The 22,518-nt window shown below is 35.4% G+C and overlaps 1 protein-coding gene across 3 annotated transcripts in view; it reads right to left on the bottom strand.

Annotated features, from left to right (window-relative positions):
* The window catches only part of SPOCK3 (SPARC (osteonectin), cwcv and kazal like domains proteoglycan 3), a 506,317-nt gene that overhangs the window by 141,357 nt on the left and 342,442 nt on the right, over positions 1-22,518 (bottom strand). For all 3 annotated transcript variants that reach the window (XM_017887898.1, XM_017887896.1, XM_017887897.1), the window contains one exon: positions 1,793-1,907. In XM_017887898.1, the coding sequence (XP_017743387.1) occupies positions 1,793-1,907 (115 nt within the window). The remainder of the gene's footprint in view (positions 1-1,792; positions 1,908-22,518) is intronic.

A 22,518-nucleotide genomic window follows, 5' to 3' on the forward strand; every position in this document is an offset into this window, starting at 1 on the left:
CTTACTATGACCACATTTCAAATGTTGTTCTTAATAGCCTTCAGTGAAAACATTGGCTCATGGATAGTGAACCTGGTAGGACTTGTTTCTCACCTGAAGTGATTTTCAAAGATAAATGTGGTCAATTGTGTCTTCAATTTAATTGTGAAAATGTACTCCATCAGGAGTGGGAATGAGGAAGGCACAAACATCAAAGAATTTCAGTTAAAAGAAAACCACAATTAGCTTTTGGATTATCTGGGAGCTAATTAGTATATTCAAGTTGGTACTGAAAGTCTCTATTTGTGCCATGTTGAAAACAGTGGATTGGAGGAGATGAGGGCTGAGGACTACAGAAGGACCCACACTGGGTGGTCAAACTTAGACCGGGGCGAGTCAGCAAGGTTGAAGCTTAAAAGAACAGGGCTCCTGGACAACATACATGGTGCAGTGTATACTGCTCGGGTGATGGGTGCGCCAGGATCTCACAAACTACCACTAAATAACTTACTCATGCAGCCAAATACTACCTGTACCCCAATAACTTATGGAAAAAAAAGAACAGGACTCCTGGAAGGCAGCGTGACATCTCTCTTCTACCAACTGGTGTCATTCTTCACATGATCCAATGATTGAACACTAATTTACCATTAATTTTCAAATCAACTAATTTATTTTTGAATAATAAAATTAACTAGTCTCTCTTAAAGGCAATGCTATAACATTCAGTTTTATTTTGTTTTTTCATCTTAAATATTACTTAATGAGTTAAGACCAATACAAGTGGCACAACTGAGGTTTGGAAGTTATATCTGTAATAAAATATTTATATGGTATTGTGATATGGAATAACAAGTATATCATGCTCAACAAAATACATAAGTTTATATTAAAGAAATTTCATACTCAATACATTTTACTATTTGAAGATCCATTCTTCACATTTTAAGAAAAAAGGGCAAAAATTACTTATCCACATTAATAAGGGCATCCAATAATAATTATTAGGAGAGTTCAATAGTAATACATTATATGATAACTGTTGAAGACAGTACTCTTATGCTCTAAAATATTTTTTGACTTAAAGATGTATCTATTCTCCACACTTCCTTCTTTATCTAGAGGTGCTAAGGACTGGAGCTAGCAGCCATGGAGACTTTTTAAAAAGGAATAAATAATATTTCAAATATAATAATGATACCATATACACTATAATAAATAATCTTAAGAAAAGTCAGGTTATATATTATAGTACATATCTCGTTAAATGCATTTTATTTTTATTAGATAGTAAACTAAAGAAAACAATGATTAAAGACTTCATCTGGTCAAAAAAAGTTTAACTTATAAAATTATTACACAGGAAATTATGAAACACCAACTGTATACATGGGGCAGACATATTTATTTAAAATGGTTAGTATTAATTGAGCAGTTGCAGATCTGATCAAACAACTTAATTACTTACTACTTTATCAATAATCAGTTTGCTGCTCTAAAAGAAAAATAGTGATCTAAAACACATGTTTTAGACACAACTATTTACAGAATGCATTGGTTTAGATTTCTGCTATATGATGAGCACATAGGAAAGAAGTGTCTAGTTATTACTATCAAAATAAATAGAAATCTATGGAAAATCATTTTTTGCTATAATAGTTGAGGCTAACAGGAAAATATCTTCAATAAAATATAAATGATATTAGGCATTTGTATAAAAACAAACTTCATTGTGTATTTAATGACATTTATTGCAAAACATTTTAGTAGAGAGGGATGGATGTAAAATTATAAATATATTTTTGTCACTTACCTCTCTTAACATTTCTGCTTGTACTGGTGGGCTTATCTGAAGGACACGGGCAATGTCCTTCACATTTGACTGAGATCTGTTTTCCTAAGACACATGCCTGATATTCTAGTTTGCACTGTATAAAAAGAGAAAAAAAAAAGTAATTCAAATGCTTTAGTTATATCAGTAGAAACTCAAGAAATTTTAGAAAGAAAGGTAATTTTATGCATATAATTTGGAGATTTTTCTACGAGGTAACACATCTCCAATACTAAAGCGCAGTTTTACACACTTATGTAGTATACCACTGCTCCATAAAGAAGGCAGAAATGCAGTTGCCTTGAGTATCATTTTGGTGAACAATCACTGAGAAATATAGTAGTTTTAAAAGTCCTTCTTAGTTTGCCAGATCTATTACATGACATGAATAGAAAATGTTAGAATCAAATGGAGAGAGGCATTACATAGAGTTTGCACAGTACATCTCCGAGCTTTTTTTTTTTTTTTTTTTTTTTTTTTTATTATACTTTACAGTCTTCTAGGGGTACATGCTGCATAACGTGCAAGGTTTGGTTACATATGGTATAATTTTTGGCCATGGGTTGTGTGCTGCCCCCACCCATCACACTCGTCAGCACCCATCAATCTTCATCAGTTTATATCATCGTATATCCCCAATGGCAATCCTCTCCCGATGTACGCCCCAGTGTGTGATGTTTCCCTTCCCCGAGTCCAAGTGATCCTCATTGTTCAGTTTCCACCCCTATGAGTGAGAACATGCCGGTGTTGGTTTTCCTCCTTCTTGTGGATAGTTTGCTAAGAAATGATGGTTCCAGCTGCATTCATGTCCCTTACAAAGGATGGCAAAACTCATCCTTTTTTATGGCTTTGCATAGTTTCCAGGTCGTATAATGTCACCATTTTCTATATCCAGTCCTGGTCCACAAGATGGGACATTGGGGTGGATTCCAAGCTGCTTTGCTATTGTGAATAGTGGCCGCAAGTAGAACATATACGTGTGCATGATGTCCTTTGTAAGTAGAATAATTATAATCCTTTTGGGTAACTATACCCAGTAGTGGGATGGCTGGGTCCATATGGTGACATCTAGTTCTAGATCCTTGAAGGAATTGCCATACCGCTGTTTTCCATAATGGTTGAACTAGTTTACAATCGCACCAACAGTGAAAAGTGTTCCCTATTCTCTCCACATCTCTCCAACACTGTTTGTTTTTCCTGATTTTTTAATGATCTGCCATTCTAGACTGGGTGAGATGCATATCTCATGTGGTTTTGATCTTTGCATTTCTCTGATGGCGAGTGAAGATGACATTTTTTTCATGTGTCTGTTGGCTGGTTATGATGTCTTCTTTTGAGAAATGTTCTGTTCATATTCCTTTCCCCACTTTTTTGATGGGGGTTGTTTGTTTTTTTCTTGTATATTTGTTCGAGCTTCTTAAATGTAATCTCGGTTTTGGTTACTTAAGTAAGCATGTCTTCTCTTACTTATTGAACTCTAAGTTTTGGCTACAGAGACTCTATGCATCAGTCTTTAGCCAGTGGCTTACACAGCATCAAATGGCCCATCTTATATCACCCTAGGCAAAGAATTATAAAATATATATTTGTAAATTGATGTGTTCGTCAAATAGTTCTATAGTTTCTTGTGGTTTCCCACAAACATAGCACTATAGCTCAAACACACATTCATACACATAGAGAACAAACATATATATTTACATACAAAATAAATCAAATATTTATGTAGGCTTTATATAATATACTCTGTGTGCATATATATTTCACACATATTTTTGGTGTGATGATGTGCTTAGTGTCTGTCTAATCCTTGTGTGCCAATAGTTTTTAGACTGAACTTCCCATAGGTCTTACATTGAAATTAATGTGCATTTGTAATAAGATATTGTCACCTAAGAATGTTTCTACAAGCCCCAGACTTTATTTCACTTGTTTTACAAAAAACAGTATAGCATGCCTCTCTTATCTCCTGTGGTGCTTGTATGACCACAGGATTGAAAACAATTAAGACGGTGATGACAGTGCATTTCTGATTCCACCACACATGTAATGGAAAAGGATAAATAAGTGGTCTAGAAGAGAGGAATGCCTGAATCTAAATTTTCTGCGTACCATCTTCTAAAAGTGACATTTAGGGCTAGTTGCTCAAATGTTTTTAGCCTCAATTTTCCCATTAAAAAATCTGGGGTAATGATACCTAATTTCCAGAGTTTTAAGAACCAAACAGCCAGATTTTCCCCATGCAGTGGCTATCATGAACCAGGCTCCCGGTAAATGCTAGTAAAAGCTGAATACTCTTAAACAATTAAAAATATTATGACACATGAGATTTTCATTTGTTTGCTAACTTCTTAGTTTAGTTTTAGTTGTGTTTGGCTTGATTTTTTTTTTGTAAACATTACTCCTGGTAGAATTTTAAGCCTAAGTATCTTTCATTTATTTCTAAGACAGTATTTTATAACTGCATATTTGACATGATTAAAAATTATACTCCCAGTTATGTGGTCAATTTTAGAATAAATGTGATGTATTGCTGAGAAGAATTTATATTCTGTTGATTTGGGATGGAGAGTTCTATAGATAGATGTCTATTAGGTCTGCTTGGTCCAGAGCTGAGTTCAAGTCCTGAATATCCTTATGAATTTTCTGTCTCGTTGATCTGTCTAAGATTGACAGTGGGGTGATAAAGTCTCCTGCTATTATTGTGTGGGAGTCTAAGTCTCTTTGTAGGTCTCTAAGGACTTGTTTTGTGAATCTGGGTGCTCCTGTATTGGGTGCATAGATATTTAGGATAGTAACTCTTCTTGTTGCATTGATCTTTTTACCATTATGTAATGCCCTTCTTTGTCTTTTTTGATCTCTGTTGATTTAAAATCTGTTTTACCAGAGATTAGGATTGCAACCCCTTCTTTTTTTTTTGTTTTGTTTTGTTTTGTTTTGTTTTGCTTTCCATTTGCTTGGTAAATCTTCCTCTAACCCTTTATTTTGAGCCTATGTGTTCTCCATCTTTTAAGAGTCAATAATTATCTTCCTACTCTAAAAGAAATAGATCTTGCTAACTAAAGTAATATGACTTCTTTAGTGGTTACTGCCATAATTTACTCAGAGAAAATGATTTTAAAATTAAATAGGGTAGACTTTCTGGCTCCAATCGACAAATGCACCAGTGACTAATTTAATTCAGCTTCAGCTGATATCAAGAAGCACTGAATGCACCCAATAGCTAATCAGATTACTCATGTCTCTACAATATTTTTATTTTTTCTTGTCAAGTAACTCCTTAATGGACAGTTGAAATTCTTAACTAGCCTTGTGACAAATGATTAAAAATTATTAAGGACTTTGAACATGTTTATAGTAGCATATTGATCCTTTCAAGAGAACAAAACACTTTCAATGGTATCATTATTTTTCATTATTCAATGCTTCAAAATTGAAAAAAAATGATTTTGTCAGTAAAATCACAGTGCATTTTAAATGTAATTAAAAGTCCAACATCTAATCAAAAGTAGACATAAATAGTTAACCAATTATGAATGTTTTAATGAAAGCCAAATGAATTATATGAAAGTTTGGAATTTCAAATTTAATATTCTGCACTGTAACTTCTGTTAAGTTAATATTTCAGAACCCTGACCTGGCTCATATAATAATTCTGATTCATGACATAATTTAAGAAAAGTTCAGGAGCAACTGTTAGTGGTATATGAGCAGACAAAGCCAAAAGTCAATATTAATTTTAACAAATATTAAATTTTATCATTTGAATATATGTTTATCTCCCTTCATAGATGTATTATACCACACTCATTTACGCTTTAAACGTAGTTTATTTAGCAGTGATTTTTTAAATATAAAGAACATAAAATCCTGGCAAATATTTGAATGAAAAACAAACATACAACAACTATTAGTATGATCAGTGTATTAATAACAGGAATCACATTTTTGCTGCCCAAAGTTGATGAGTCATTTTTTACATCGTTGGCACTATGCGAAAATAACTTACAAGAGAATTACATAATCTTCATAAAAATTTGGGGTTAATTCTTCATTAAAAATATGTTTCACCTTTTAGCTTTCTCGTCAAAAATTACACGAATTTAAACATTTCAAAGCTGTCTTTATGATTTTCAGAAATGATAAACACTACCGTAGCTTTGCCAAAAGTTCTTCATATGTAAATGATTTCAAATGGATTCTACTCAACAACTTTTTTCTATTGCATTTCTATGAAGAATAACAGAATCAGATGTATAGCAAATATGCTTTTGTATATAATCATATGATTTTAGCTACTTTTTATCAGAAAGCTACTTAGTTTTACTCACTTATGAATTAATTTTGGAAAAAATTTCATGGAGAATTTTACTCAAAGAATATTAGGACATTAAAATGCTACTTTGAAATATTTTTTAGCTATACCCACTGATTGAATTCTAATTAATAATGTTCAATTTACTTAATTATCACAAAGCTGAAATATTTATAAAGGTATATGTGAACTAAAATATCACATAAAGGCCAAGCTCATTAGTCTATAATTACCAAAAAATGCAAATATTGTAGTGACAGACATGATTAATGCATTCCTGATTATCTAAGACCCCGAGTATTGAGATCACTTAAGTTATGAGTTCTTGTGAAAAGCAAGCCTGCAGATGATTTTGACACTAGTCACGGAAAGTTGTTTTATAGTCATTTATTTAATAAGAGGTTTGAAGAAGAAAATATGATCATATTATTGGAGAAAAATGCAGCATATGGAAAAGATCCCAACTTCAGGGTCAGCAAACACTGAGACAGGCTGTTGTTACCAGTTTTCAAGCTGATGAAATCATCATGGCCCTGATATATGGCTTAGAGCAGAGGTTTTCAGCTGGGGATAATTTCGCTCCCCCCTTCTTGGGGACATTTGAGACATTTTTGTTTGTCACAACTGGAGGCAGAAGGGAGAGTGATTGTTTCTGGCATCTACTAGTTAGCAGCCAGGAATGCTGCTAAACATCTTACAATGCACAGAACAGTCCCCACTGCCAGAATAAAGATTTATCTGGCCTCAAATGTCAACAGTGCCTAGATTGAGAAGCCTTGATTAGGCATTAGTCTACTGTAATGCAATGAAACGGTTAATTCAATTCTCAAACTCTCTTACATATTTCCCTTAAGAATTAGGAATTTTTTCTCGGGCATTCACTAAAGTAATCCATATAAAATAACAATTCTACAAACCAACTGCCAATAACAATTCTACAAACCAACTTAATTATCTAGAGAAACCAGAAAATACAAATCAGCTAAAACAAGAAAATATACAGTTGACAATGGCCTACTTTTGTTAAGGCACCACTATATGTCAAACACTGTGTTAAGCAGTTTAGATGTATTATTCTTTTGATCATAAAATAAGATAGACATATTTTGCAACACATTTTCAAATGAAGTTTAGAGAGTTTATGCAACTGATAAAAAAATATATGGCTGAAATGGTATTCAAGCACTATTTTATAGTTCTAATGTAGAACAAGTACATAATCCGCAGAGAAATAGCAGCAATGTTATTTTTCTTCTGGTAGCGATACAAGTTTTCATTCAAGTGAAAAAAAATCAGAAAATACGGAATGTCATGAATCACTTTTTTATTCCCCATTTTAATCTATCTTGGACGGACTAATGTATTATATTTTTAATGCCTTAAATAGCCAATATCAAAGCCATGCTTTGAACTCTCATAAACAGCATTCCTCATAGTCAGCTGCAGCCAACCCTTTCCCAAGAAAACACCGTTCACTAAGGTTCTTCTGATCCCTATTGAATGGTGTTTCCCATTCAAATATAACCACAAGAGGAAATGAAGACTCCAGTCTTAAATCCATTTGTTCATTCAATCAGGATATATCATTTACACAGAAATGCCTTAATTGCAGCATACGTACACACACAGGAAGTTAACCCCAGTAACAGCGTTAAAAACACTCTGCACCACAGTGGACACTACACTATTGTTCTCTCTGTGAAACACTCTACATTTCATCACGGAATAACACCCTGCTTCACTGGAGGAGCATTTCCTTTTCTCACCAGAAACTTGATTTCAAAAAACTTCTTTTTATATTACAAAATGTTATATTAATAATATATCATACTGGCCTCACAGCAGGGAAAGAAATTCTTGTACCACAGAGCAGGTGAGAGTCATTTTCCTGCTTTCTTAATTCAATCAGAGGCAAGAGAGGCAAGCCCCTTGCAAGGACAACACTAGAGATGTGAGCATAGGTGCTCCCAGGCAAACTGAAAATGAGAAATGGACCCACAGAGTCCTGAGAATATTAAAATTCTTAATTCAAGCAGTCTCTAAGGCTCACAGATATGCAAGTTAATTTTTCATTATACCTTATGCTTCAAACTTTAGGCATTCAAGATAGCATCTAGAAACTGGGCACTGTAAAGGAGTAGTTGAATTTAAGCTAACTAAGCTGAGATGAGGGAAGTAAGGACACTACAACCCAGGCTAGTAAGTGCGTAATCCTTGTCATGTAGTCACGGACAAGTTAAAATACTGCTCCAGTTGGTAACCAGATTAACCGACCAAGGAGAACTGCCAGGAAAAAAAGTAACAAAACTATACCTAACCCTTAACTTGCTAAACACATTCTCTCATATGTACTATATCCTTTGGACCAGTATATCTCTAATTTTCCAAACAGGAATTATTAGTACGAATATTTTATTTTTCTCCCAAAGCTAAACACATCTCAAAATACTCTGCAAAAATTTTGCATTTGACACAAAGCTCACAATAGCCTGTAGTGGCCTATAAGAAAATGTCAAAAAGAAAACAACTGGACACATGGATGATCCTAAACTTCAAAATGTGGTAATAAATTTTAAAAATTGAAAGATCAAAAGGCTAGTAGATTTATCTTATAATAATTTGATTTTATTTGTTTAATTAAACTTTGTCATTCAAATCAAAATTCTTGTTTAAATTACTATGGATTCATGTTGCTTTCAATTAAAATAGCTTCAAGTAAAATAAAACCTATAAAAATATGTTGTTTAATGATTTGTATGATACATATGATTAATACAATAATTTTACTTACTCTTACTTTACTTTTAATTATTTATCTTAGTATGTAATACGAGCTTTGTCAAATAACAACTAATAGGATTTTCAAAGAGATACAAGTGTAGTTAAAATAATAAAAAATAAGGTGAGAATAGAAGGTCATGAGGATAGCATTTCAGAAGAAATTAATTTTACAGATATAAATGAGAGTCAAATTTTTAAAAGAATGGGAGTAAGCAACAAGGGATGCACTGTAAAAAAAAAAAATGTAAAGAGCGGAAAGATTCAGGGCAAAAGGTTAAATTTAGCTAACAAGAGAAAAGACTTTGAACACTTCAAAGCAGTAGATTATTTCAATGGTTACCCAAACATAAAAATACTGACGTGTGATAGCTTGTACTTACAGTTCAATGTCTATGTGGTTTACATAACTTAATTGTTATATTGACTGCTTTAAAATACATAAAACATGAAGAAATTCCTTGTTTATTATGCTTAAGAAATACCAAGGGATTATTTTAAAACACGTACTATTTTTATAACCAAGATACATGTTAAATGATCAATGGTCCCCAAGCCGTTTTATGCACTGGTAGCAATAGTACATTTTGGGATTTCTAAATGTGAAAGATGGGCAAGAGCTGGTGAATTTAGCTTTGACACAGTTATACGAACACATAAACGTTGACGTTGTGTTTCCTCTGTGTAACGTCTCCCCTTGAGTAAATCTGAGGGATTAACCTAAAAAGCCATGATTTCCTAAGCCTTAAAATGCCCTCGGTTGACTCACTTCAAGAAAATGTGTACATCTGACACCAGGGCCCAGAACACCCATTTGGGAAGGAGAAGTCCTGGGAATGGTGGCATAGTGAAGAGGAAGGAACTGTTAATCAGAGCGGTTAAAACATTAAGAGTAAGTTTCTATAGGAAAAGTGGGTATAAAAAGGAAGAATCACGAGGTTAACATGAAACAGAGAGTGGAAACAAACTAGTCAACCATTCAAAGGTTAAAAATACATTAAATAATTGTAAAAAACAATAACTACCTTTCTAGGATTCACATGCACAAAAACACACCTGGAACCATTTCTATAGGCACCTTGTGTATTTATATTGTTAAGAAACACAAAATATACTCAACATGAGATTATACTGATCTCTCCAATTCCATTTGTCAAGAGGAACACACTCTGGGTTATCAATCTCAGGGGAGAACCCTACACACTTCTGTCTATTGCATCTTAACATGGGAGTCACCAAGAGAAACTTTCACAAGGCAGCCCTGGAAGAAACAATGCTTTACTCACTTGGGGAAGAGACAGAGCAAGATGGGCTTCAATGTGTTTGTGCCCTGCCCCCACCCATGGCTAATGGACCCTCCAGCAGCTGACACAAGGCAACTGATGCGCACCCATTTCCTGCTGCAGTAGAGGGACCCATCCTTTCTTACATGGAATCTGAAAACCTGAAAGCTTTGGGCCTGCCTGGGGGCCACACAGGTGCATGCTTAAGCAGAACAAAGGAATACTCATTACATTTGAAACAGGAAGAGATACTCCCACACAAGGTGCTAATACAAGCACAGGCTGTGTGGCCTTCCTATCTCTCCGTAAGGAAGTGTTCCAGGCTCATGGCCCATCTTTATGTGGATGATTGGGGGTCAAAAGACTGCACATGAGATTACCTTCCCCAATGCCAATCCAACATATCAGCATTCTTTGCCGCTTGCCTTTTTCCATGTTTGTAAATATTTTCTCCGTGAATGAGAAACTTACATTTAGTTATATGTTCAACCAATTTTCTTAAATATCCAATAGCATCAGTCTTACATTCTTGCTGCCTTCCTCCGTAGTATAAAAATTCTAGGAACGTTTCCAACTACATGGCCCATGTTCTTAAATACAGGTAGGTTTAGCATCAGGACTATATTAGAGAGCTCAACCCTTCCCCCCTTCACCAGTCGGGGGTCCCTCTGATTTACTTTGAGTCAGGGGAAAATATTAACTTTTTTTCCCTGTAGCTCCATCAATTACTAAGATTACTAAAATCTCACTATGTGCTCATGAGATATGACAGTTTGTAAAAATTGCTTTATATATCTTGAGACTATTTTATTATATACTTCCATGATTGGAACTATTGTATCAGATTTTCCAGTTAAATTAACATACTAATCATTATGTAATAATTCTCTCTGCCATTTTCTATGGCATTTATGTGAAAATCTAGTTTGTCTAATATTAATAGAGCTGCCCTATTATTGTGTAGTGTTGGGGGACAAGTACCCAATGTATTGCTGTATCTTGAGGGAACAGAGACACTAGCAGCCTTTTATTCTGTATTATCTATTCAATTTTGTTTGTTTAGGAAATATAGTTGCAAGGCAGAGGTAGTGTCTCCTTCTGGAGGAGAGGGCAGGGATTTTTTCTGTCCAGTAAAACAAAGATAATGTCTCTGCATGGGCAAAGATTGGGCAGGATTGTTTGCAGTCTTTTAGAAAATATTGGGATTTCCTTAGCTGCAACACAAAATCAATGTGTGAAGAACATCAAACTATGCCATTGTGCATTACCCCTGCAGGACTTGTGGAAAGAACTGACACGAACATCAAAGATTATGCTGCCTGTGCATTAAGTACAATATTCCTTTGGTTCTGGCCCAGGATATTATGTCTTCTGCCAACCTCCAAGAAATTGCAGCATCTTGCAAATAGGATACAATTTTCAAACCCTTCACAATTTTAGTGGTTTTTGGCAATGGCAATGAGATGCTGGCTGAGAAGTGGCTTTCTGTAAGTGAAAGAACAGAGGTCCCATAGATCATGTTAGAAGATCCACTAGTGAATTCTATCACCCAAATCATGAACAAGGGTAGTGAAAGACTCACCCATATTCTCTGTCATTAAAAGTTTCAAGCCTAGTCTGGGTGCAATGACTTAGGCCTATAATCCCAGCACTTTGGGAACCCAAGGCAGGAGGATCACTAGAGGCCAGTAGTTTGTGACCAGCTTGGGCAACATAGTGAGATCCTATCTCTACACAAAATTAAAAAAAAAAAAAAAAAAGTGGCTGGGCTGGTATTGTGCACCTGTAGTCCAAGCTACTTAGGAAGCTGAGGCAGGAGGATCATTGAGCCCTGGAATTCCAGGCTGCAGTGGTCTGATTTTATCAGTGCACTCCAGCCTGTGTGGCACAGCAAGATCCTGTCCCTAAAATAGAAAAAAACATATTTTTTCATGTCTGGACAGTAGGTTTGGTTCAGACTGTTTCGATGATGCTTTGGTTGGTTATCGCTCACTAATCTCTGGGCAGGGAGAGGAAGGGTTGTTATCTTGACAGTGGGTCAAGGTTTCTCCCTCTCCAAGTGAGACAGAAGGTCCAGTATACTCATTCACATACACTGAAGAACTTTGCCATAGGGGGTGACTCAAGCTTTTAAGACTGTGTTGGATGCAGGCACCCAACCCAAGTCACAGTTATATCTGGTTCTGTTGGAGAGGGGTGGCACAGCATTCAACTGGTAGGGTTTGGGCAGGGTTTACACTATGAAAAGTAATAAGGAATGTAAGCCAACATGACCTTTCATGTGAGGCTTTTGGGGCCAATTCAATGCATGCTATTCTTGCTTCCACATCTGAATTCACTTTAGGTAGCAATGTGCTATGTATTTGTGCTTTTTTATCTGGTAAATGGTAGAAGAGATTCTCCCTTACCATGAGCGAGCCAAGATCCATGTGTAAAGTTTTCTCATGGGAGGTGGAAACCTCTTATCATTTGCCACAAATAGGTGCGTATAACTTCATACAATGGTTTATTTCATGTGTCAATCTGAATGGGCTAAGGGATACCATATAGATGGTCAAACATTATTTCTGGGCATGACTATCAGGGTGTTTCCAGAAGGGATGAGCATTTGAATTGGTGGACTGAATACAGAAGACCTTCTCACCAATGTGGGTGGGCATCATCCTATTTGTGGAGGTCTGGATAGAATAAAAAAGGCCAAGGGAGTGCAAATTGCCTCTCTCTCCTTGAGACATCTATCTTCTGCCCTCTGACATCAGCACTCATTTCTCTCAGGGTTTTGGATGTACATCTGGGACTTACACCATCTGTCCCTTGACTCTCACACCTTGGGCCACGGACTGAATTACATCATCAGGTTTCCTGACTTTCCTGCTCGTAGACAACAGATCTTGGTACTTGTCAGCATCCATTACCACGTGACTCAACTCCTATAATAAATCTCCTCATCTCTCTCTCTCTCTCTCTCAATATATACATATATGGGTTGTAATTCTGTGGATAACGCTAACAGACCTTAAATGCCTAAAGCTTTTCCTATGCAGATGATACTCTGTGGTTTGTCAAGTCCAAAGTCTCAATCTCAATGACTCTGACTGCAGTATTATTACACCTCTGTCAGAAGAGATAACTGATAAACTCTAACAAAGTTTGGCATCTGTTCAGTATATTTGTTTTCTTTCTGTTTTTTTTTGTTTTTTTTTTTTTTTTTTTTTTTTTTTTTTTTTGTTTTTTTTTTTTTTTGAGACAGAGTCTTGCTCTGTCGCCCAGGCTGGAGTGCAGTGGCATGATCTCGGCTTACCTCAACCTCTGCCTCCCAGGTTCAAGTGATTCTCCTGCCTTAGCTTCCTGAGTAGCTGAAATTACAGGCGCCCACCACTACAGCTGTCTACTTTTATTTTTAGTAGAGATGGGGTTTCACCATGTTGGCCAGCCTAGTCTTGAACTCCTAACCTCATGATCCGTCTGCCTTGGCCTCCCAAAATGCTGGGATTACAGGTATGAGCCACTGCTACCGGCCCCTGTATACTATATTTCTTAGGGCTATGTGAGTGGATTTACAATGCTCATCTCTCCAACCGTGAAGAAAAACTGCTATCTCTTTGATTCTTATCACCAAAATGTGGACCCAAAACCTTACTGCATTCTTTGGGTATTGGAGAGAGTATACTCTCTATTTAGGCATTCTCCTTGGTCCTTTACAAGTCAACTAAACCAACAGGCTGATTTGGAAGCCACCCCGCAAGCTGTGTCACATCTCCTACCTGTGGGGCTCCACAACCCTAATGAGCACCTTTAGCTACAAATCTCTACTGAGACTTTTTCTGGTAATGCTATTGCTGTTCCAGTTTTACCAGCTGACTCTGACAGCATCACTGTACGATTTAAAACTAATATGTGTCATATGTTTAGCTCTTTGGACTACTTGCAGTCTGACAACAGTGCACCTTTTCTAACCAAATCTTCTCAGTAATGGGTTGACCAGCAAGGTATACAAGCACTTTCAATGCTCCTGACCATCCCAAGAATCTGATATTGTTAGGCATTAGGATTGGCTCTTAAAAAATAAACTCAGAAAGATTTATGTCTTTGCCTCCCTCACCTTCACATGATTCACACACCTTAGTAAGGCAATTTGGTCCCTGAATTTTGCTGTCCCCAGAAAAGGAGTATACCCTCTCACTGGCTCCTGGGTAGCAAATAAGATGAAAGGAGGTTATATACACCTATTTTAAACATTGAGGATTTCTCTTTACTTCCCCTAACAGCAACTGTAGCCTGGCCTGGTTGCTGTACCCTCCAGTTGGCAGCCTGTCCAAACGGGGCCTTAGGGATTTAAACTCAATTGTGGATCACACTGCTCTTTGATTCCACTGACAGTAGCCCACGCAGGCCACAGTTGAAAACATAATGGGTCTCTCTTTATAAAACTTCCCCTGTCCCTCCTAATAGACTCTTATGGATAAAATGTTCTTGTGTAAAGTTTAGGAGTTGATGGAAAGAAAGAAAAATTTTAGTGACCATAATGGGACCCACTAATCTTGTGGTGATAGAAGGGGAACAACACCAGGTATTCCTGGAGAGGGAACACCTTAGACTCTGAAATAAATAGAGGGACAAGAAACATTCATGAGCTTTTGTTTTTCCAAGTCACCCTGACATCTTTCCTCCCCAAGGAAAATGCCCTTGTGTGTCTCCCAAAGTGTTGCAAGTGTCTTAAAGTTAACTGCGTGCTGGATCTGACTTCCCCAGACATTCGTTTTTCCATTTCACTCAACCTTACCAGAGAAGTCTAGAAACAAGAGATGGCACCAGCTCCTGAACCTCCCATGCAAATCACCTGTCAACACCATCAGACATCTTTCCCACCTCCCCTCTCATTCTATGGGGTGAATGAATGCTACCAGTCTGGTTGTTGGAAAAACCAAGACAAATTAGGTACACTTCCTTCAAGCTATCACTCTAAAAACAAGGAGTAGAGTCTTTTATTCTAACTGAATTGGGAAACCTGAGACCTGACAGCAGGCTGGAGAGCTGTATTTGACACACTGTCAATCTATGTCCCATGAACCATATAGGTCCCACCTGCAGAGTCACATCAGTTTTAACAACAATTACTTTCCAGGGCACCATATGCACTATTAGCATTGTACTTCCGGAAAGGAAACCAGGCATTAACTTGTTTTTGTACTGAAAATAGAGTGACATACACCTCAGGGGTGGTCTTAGAGACCCTCATCTACTTTAGGAAACAGCACCAGTAGATAACGTGGCCCTCAGCTAACTCAGGAGCTCTCTCTAAAATTAATTTATCACAGGTGACATATTTCCAAGTGTGACACCAGGCTCATTACTTATGGACATCTTGCAGGAAGTTCTTTTTGTAAGAGGATGTATGCAATTAGAAAAGTTGATAATAAATGTTTCACTAGCAAATTTTGTGAAGTGAAGTGAGCAGTGACAGAACGTTGTTTCTGAAAGGCATTCAGGTCAGTCCCAGTCCACTGACCAGATATTTTGGATGACACAATTGTCCAAGATGCCTCTCTGTAGGTCAAGTAGTGACATCTATGCAATCACTAGTGTATCCTGCTGTACCTGACTTAATTCCACAGGCCAAGTAGAAAGGCCAAGAAAAAACATAAGGCAAAAGTCACCTTGGATGTATAAGGTAGATCTGGATGATTTATGTGATGTGTCCAGGAGGCTGGCTCTGAGACCCTTGAGTGGGGGGTCAGAGACACTGCTGAGATAAATTTTGCTTGCAGGTTTGTATCATCCTCCTTCTTAGAGTTCCCTTCATGATATCCTTAATTAAAGGCTACATGAGATAAATTGAAGAGATTTGGTTCAAATACATGTTGATGGAGTGGCCTACGTAGAGGAACATTCTCTAGAAGCCAAGATGTGGAAACAAAGGGCAGATACTGTTTGGAGGCAGATCTCCTGGGTTCACTCACATTTTTGCACATCATGCAATCAGAGGCACTGACAGCTGTTGTTCTGTGCACTCTTTTCAAGGATGTTTATGTAGCAAACAGACTTAGAAGGTATTTCCTTCTGAAATACTAGCTTTTGAACTTTTAAAAATTTTCTTTCAATACTGTAAGTGTACATTTCCACTGTTTTTTGAAGCACATTAATCTTGCTGAGATGCTTTTTGTTGGTATAATGGTACGGTATTTTTGGTAGGTAATATGGCTTTTCTGTCTGGATGTACTTTACTTTGGTAATCTCTCATTTTACTGTAACATATCTAGACTTGAGTTTCTTCTTATTTATCTTATTTGGCATACACTGTGTTTCCTATACTTGTGGAATCATGTATTTCATCACTTCTGGATAATTATCAACCAAATTCTCTTCTAATATTTTCTCTGAGGTATTACTTCAGATTACTCTTTCTATATTTCATATTAAACTTTGGATACTTTTTCATTCTACTCTACAGTCTACATATTCTACCTTTTAGGATAATTTTTCAGAAATACGTATGTATATGCATGTACACACATATTATATATATAATATTTGCATATATTGCACACATATGTAATATATATGATACATACATATATTAGTTTATTATTGCATGTTACATACATAATACATGTACATGTACACACATATATATAAGTTGTAGTTCATTATCTTCAAGTTCATCTAATCTGCTGTTTAATCTACTGACTTAATTTTTAATTAAATAATATTTTAATTAAATAAATGCTATTTGGTTCTTTTAAAAGCTGAGTATTTTTTTTCTGAAAGTATGTTTGGTATTGCTTGAATATTTCAATATCATTTTAAATTTTAAATGCTTCATACATTAATATATATTATAAAGTTGATGTCTGTTAAGGAGCTGAGAACATTTAAGGGATTCCCCCGATACTTGGAAGCCTCAATATATACTTTCTCTGTAGAAATCTATTATGAATTCAAACTTCTAAGGATTCCACAGAGTTTGTTCTGTCAACTCAAATTCACAAGCAATTAAATAAATATTATAAATAAAGGAGCACACCAATACAATACAAATAGACTAATAAACAAAATGAGGCAAGCTAACAGGAGCAAGAGTGAACAATGCCAACAGCAAGAACAAGACAAGATTTGTATTTTAAATACTTAAAATTCTAAAATTGTTAGAAACAAATTATTATTAAATGTTCTCAGCTTTGGGCTTGCCTGACCTCTGCTCAGATATAGTGTAATTCAGAACACCAGATCCATGCAAGAGCAGCTCAAAAGCATCAACACTATACCATAATAATGATATTATTACCCCATGCTACTACAGGGACCTGTAGATTACTTTTCAGATTCCTAGTGCCTGATGACAAATATTCCCGCTTTCTTTTCACCGGAGGCACAGCTGTTCAGAGGGGTTGTCTAATTCATCGACATCACTATGCTTTCACATCGAGCCTACTCTACCATTCTTTCACAGGCCATTAATCTTAATATTTTCAGATTCTAGTTATTGACAGGTTTTTTTTTCCCCTTTCTCAGTTTCTACATTAGTGTTGTTACCTTCTAGTTTCATTTGGCTGTTTATTTCGCTTACTTCAGATACAAAAACATACTTAACCCACTGTCATTTCACATAACAAGACTAATTTTCTTGGTGGAGTACATTTAGGGTGGGAAGAGGTTAAAGACCACTAAAACATACAGTGCTCATAGAGTATATCCAATGTGATTATGGGAAAAAATATAATTTGCTCAGGTACCCTAAAAAGGATATGACAGCCACATTCTATTGTCTTTATTTTATAATTCAAGTGATTATAAACTGATATAGATACAATATATGTCATTTTTTTCTTTATCTAGAAAAAGGTCATATTAATTTTAAAATCATCTGTGTATTATTTATTACTGATATAAAATTAGCATGTTTAAATACATGTTATACAAAATAATGTTATTATAGTAATACTTTTATATCAACTATATTTTTATTCATAGCCATAGTATTATTCGTGCTCTTCGCTAGCTCTATACCTTTATGAACTTATTTAAAAACTGTTTCAATTTCTTATGTTTAAAATGGGAACAATAATAGGGTATGTTAGTGTTTGTTATATATCTTATAGCATTGCTAAAATTAAGATGCTAATGCATATATAAATTAACACATTAGCTTAATTGAGTCATTCATTAATACATTAATACAATAATACTATTAACACACATTATGCAATGATGATATGTTAATTTTTTTAAAGAATATTTGTTTGTTGATATGAGTTGGGTGCCTTTGACAAAAGGAATATAGAGCTCTTCCAAAGGTGCTGTACATACATTTACTTAATTACCTAGAAACTTTCTGAGTAACTCAGCTGGAATAACTTCTAGTAACATAGTAAGGATGGCACATGCTATAGTTATCTTTACAGATGAATAACATTATAATAATTGAAATAAGCCAGGCACAGAAAGATAAATACCGCATGTTCTCACTCATATGTGGGAGTTAAAAAATATTTTGAGCCCCTGGAAGTAGAGAGTAGAATTGGGGGTATTAGTGTCTGAGAAGGGGAGAAAATAGGGAGGATAAAAAGAGGTTGGTTTACAGATACACATGGATAACCTATTTACTTTTCTACAATCTTTTTGAAGAGTTGAAATATATATGGTTTCTTTATAGCTCTCCCATTGCCTCCCATGTTTTTTTTCCTTGGCAAAGTGATGAATAATTAATGTTACAAAGGACATCACTAAGGTAAAATTCACAAGTGATAAATGCATCAATTAAGGTCTTGCTGGGAGTTTTATTGCACAGTACAGTGCTGTGGTTAACTGTGTGTGAGCTTAACTGGGCTCCAATTCCAGCATTGCAATTCACCAGCTTTATGGCTGACATGGGCTTCCTTTTCTTTATCCTTAGTTTGCAGATCATTATAAAAAAGTCTTGTACATTTCTTTAAAGATTAAATTACTACACATAAAATATTTAGGATATTAACTGATATTATTGTACAATTATTTTATCAATTACTACAAATATTACTAGAACTTCTATTACCACAACAAGTATATGCCTGGCATTATTATCATTATGTTTCTCTTAAAGAACATGTATATTTAAACATGTTCTACATAGTTTAGGATTTTTTAGACAAATGGGTTCCTTATATATACAAACTAGATGGACTGTTTATTAACTACAAGTTATCTAAGGTATAAAAGTTAACATGAAAATTCCCCAAGTGAATATATGTGGTGTTAGTCCTTTTTTAGTATATAGTAACACAAGATGAAGACACTGATATTATATGTTCTATTCTGTGATAGCTACAGAAAACTTAATTAACATGGGCTGAAGTTCTATTAAACCTTCATTTTTTTACTTACAAAAATCTATAGGTAACTTCATACCTAATGTTGAAAATACTGAACACTTTTCTTATAAATTGGGACTAAGGCAAGGAGATGCATTGAACCTTGTAGTGGAAGTCCTAACCAAAACCTAAGGCAAGAAATAGAAAGATAAAAAAGGAAGAAATAAACCTGCCTCTATTCATGGAGAAGGATATTATGTGTAAAATAATCTGGAGAGATCTACAAAACATTACTAGAAATAATAAGTGAATTTAACAAAGTGGCAATATACAAGTCAGTATAGAAAATGAACACTATAACAATATACTATCAGCAAACAGTTAAAAATTGAATTAAAATTAAATTTACAATAGTACCAATAAAAAACTACTTAACAAATTTAATAAAGGGCATTACGAAATCCTATACTGAAAATTACCAAACATTAATTAATGAAATAGAACTAAATGGAGAGATATACCAAATGTGTGGATTTGAAGATTTGGTACTGCACAATATCTAAAAAAATGACTCCAGCTTGTTTTCTATAGAAACTGACAGACTGATTCTGAAATTCATATGGAAAGGCAAAGTGTAGACACCAAAGCAATAGTAAAAAGGTATAACAAAGTTGAACTTTGCACCGGAATTAAAAAGTCAGTATTAAGGTACAACAAATTAGACATGTGATACAGGCTTAAGGACAAATAGTTCACTGAACATAATAAAGACAGAAACAGACCCACACATTTAGGACCATTTCATTTTTGACAAAGACATCAAAGCAATCCAATGAAGTAAGATGCTATAAATGATTCTGCAACTGGTTGGCTACTTAAAAAAAAAAAAAAGTTGTGTAGAAACTGGTTTTGCCATGTTACCAAGGCTTGTCTTGACCTTCCGAGCTAAAACAATTTTCTTACTTCTGCTTCTCAAAAGGGTGGGATTACAGGTGTAGGCCACTGTGCCTGGCCTGGATGGCTACATTAAAAAAAAAAAAAAAAAAAAACCTACCTTCTACTATACACAAAAACTAATGAGCATCACAGTCCTAAACCTAACAGTTAAAATTTTAAAGCTTCTAGAAGACACAGAAGATTGTTTTCTGCAACAAGTAATAATCATAGAAAGGTTGATGAGTTAGGCTTATTTAATCACGCATGAATAATCTAAAAATATATTTTATTATTACTCTGATATCACAGGCTTTAAGCCAGTAAGAAACAAACAACTCAATAAATTTAAATGCCATATATTTTATTTTATTTTATTTTTTAGTGATTCAAATAAAGGTATTTACCACATTATGTGTAGCAATATAGAAAAATAATGAAGGGTAATTAATTTAAAAAATGAATTTGCTTCAATTTTACATTAAAATATTGAAAGGCAGTTAAGAACATGGGCTCTGGACTTAGCTGAGTAACACTGGTCAAATGACTTAAATTCTCTGTGCATCACAGTTCTCACCTATAAAGGAGGGATAATAACCAGTTAACGTATTTAAAATATTTGAAGTATTTGCCAGAAAATATGGTCTACATAAATGTTTGATTTATATATGTACACGCACATTATACATATGCACACACATGTATATATGAGGTTATGAAAGTTAATGTAGTGAAAAGGCCATGGGATACCATATTGCAAGATCAAACACAAATTACTGTGAAGACAAAAACCAGGCACCTGTGCCTCTGACTCATTACATTATACCTTCCCCACAGATAGGTCACTGGCACCAAGCTGTGGGAAACAAGGATCAGGGCATTAGGAAAAGAACTTAGTATCCAGAAACGTATGTAAAAATAAAGGGACTGGGGTGAAGGTATTCTGGAGCAAGGTGCCCTGTGTTCTCTTAGAAGCTTCTATTCAAAGGCACCAGTCATCGATCAAGTCAATGGCCAATCAGGGATTTGAAAAGCAAAACAAACCAAAAAATGAGTTCTTTTCCCCCATGTGAAGCTGCTTTGCAAGTGTTTTTTGGCTGTTTGCTTCTTCACTGCAAGTGGCAAATTTAAGAATTCACATTTTTCCCAGTAACTGAAGACAAGAGAGGATGTATTTTGTGCTTCAACACATGGCTCCAGGGAGTAAGGATAGGGAGTGTTGGAAACAAAATCAATGTAAGGAGACGAAGACCTTTTTAACGATTAGAACACTCCTCAAATATAGAGGTTTACCTCGCAGAATATGATTTCATACCAGGGACTTTATTGCATGGAAGTTTTTCCTAGATGTTCTTTTAAGTTCCTTTCAAATTTGAAATTTTATGATAAAGTTCATTCATATTATTTCCTGTAATATTCAGTGCTGTAATAAGAATTGATCCCCATAAATGACCATGGTAATGTTCTGGTGGTGTGATATTGATCGAGTCGGCACACCTCAGCCAAAAGTCAAACCCAAGCTAAGTGGAAAAGCAAGTCACATGGAAAGATTGCACATCCATTTCTGACAGTGGATCTTCCAAAATCAAATGATCTCAGCTCTAAATATTCAGAGGAAAGAAGATAGAACAACTAAACACTAAAAAGTATAACATATTAAATTTCTCATGATTAGGAGTCAGAAATTATCTCCCTTTCAAAATGTGCATATAGTTGCTAGAATTAGTAACTATTAAGAGAAAGTAAGAACATGCCTCAAATATGGAAAAAAAATAAATGACAGAAAAGTTAAAACATTATAGTAGCATGTTGAAACTTAAAATAGAAATTTTTTGAGCCGAGTGCGGTGGCTCACGGCTGTAATCCTGGCACTTTGGGAGGCCGAGGTGGGTGGATCATGAGGTCAGGAGATCAAGCCCACCTGGTTAATACAATGAAACCCCGTCTCTACTAAAATACAAAACAAAATTAGCCGGGCATGGTGGTGGGCGCCTGTGGTCCCAGCTACTTGGGAGGCTGAGGCAGGAGAATGGCGTGAACCCAGGAGGCGGAGCTTGCAGTGAACCAGATTGGGCCATGTTACTCCAACCTGGGCAACAGAGTGAGAATCTG

This window comes from Rhinopithecus bieti, unplaced genomic scaffold (genome assembly GCF_001698545.2).
Source record: "Rhinopithecus bieti isolate Rb0 unplaced genomic scaffold, ASM169854v2 scaffold_16999, whole genome shotgun sequence".
Lineage (NCBI taxonomy): Eukaryota > Metazoa > Chordata > Mammalia > Primates > Cercopithecidae > Rhinopithecus > Rhinopithecus bieti.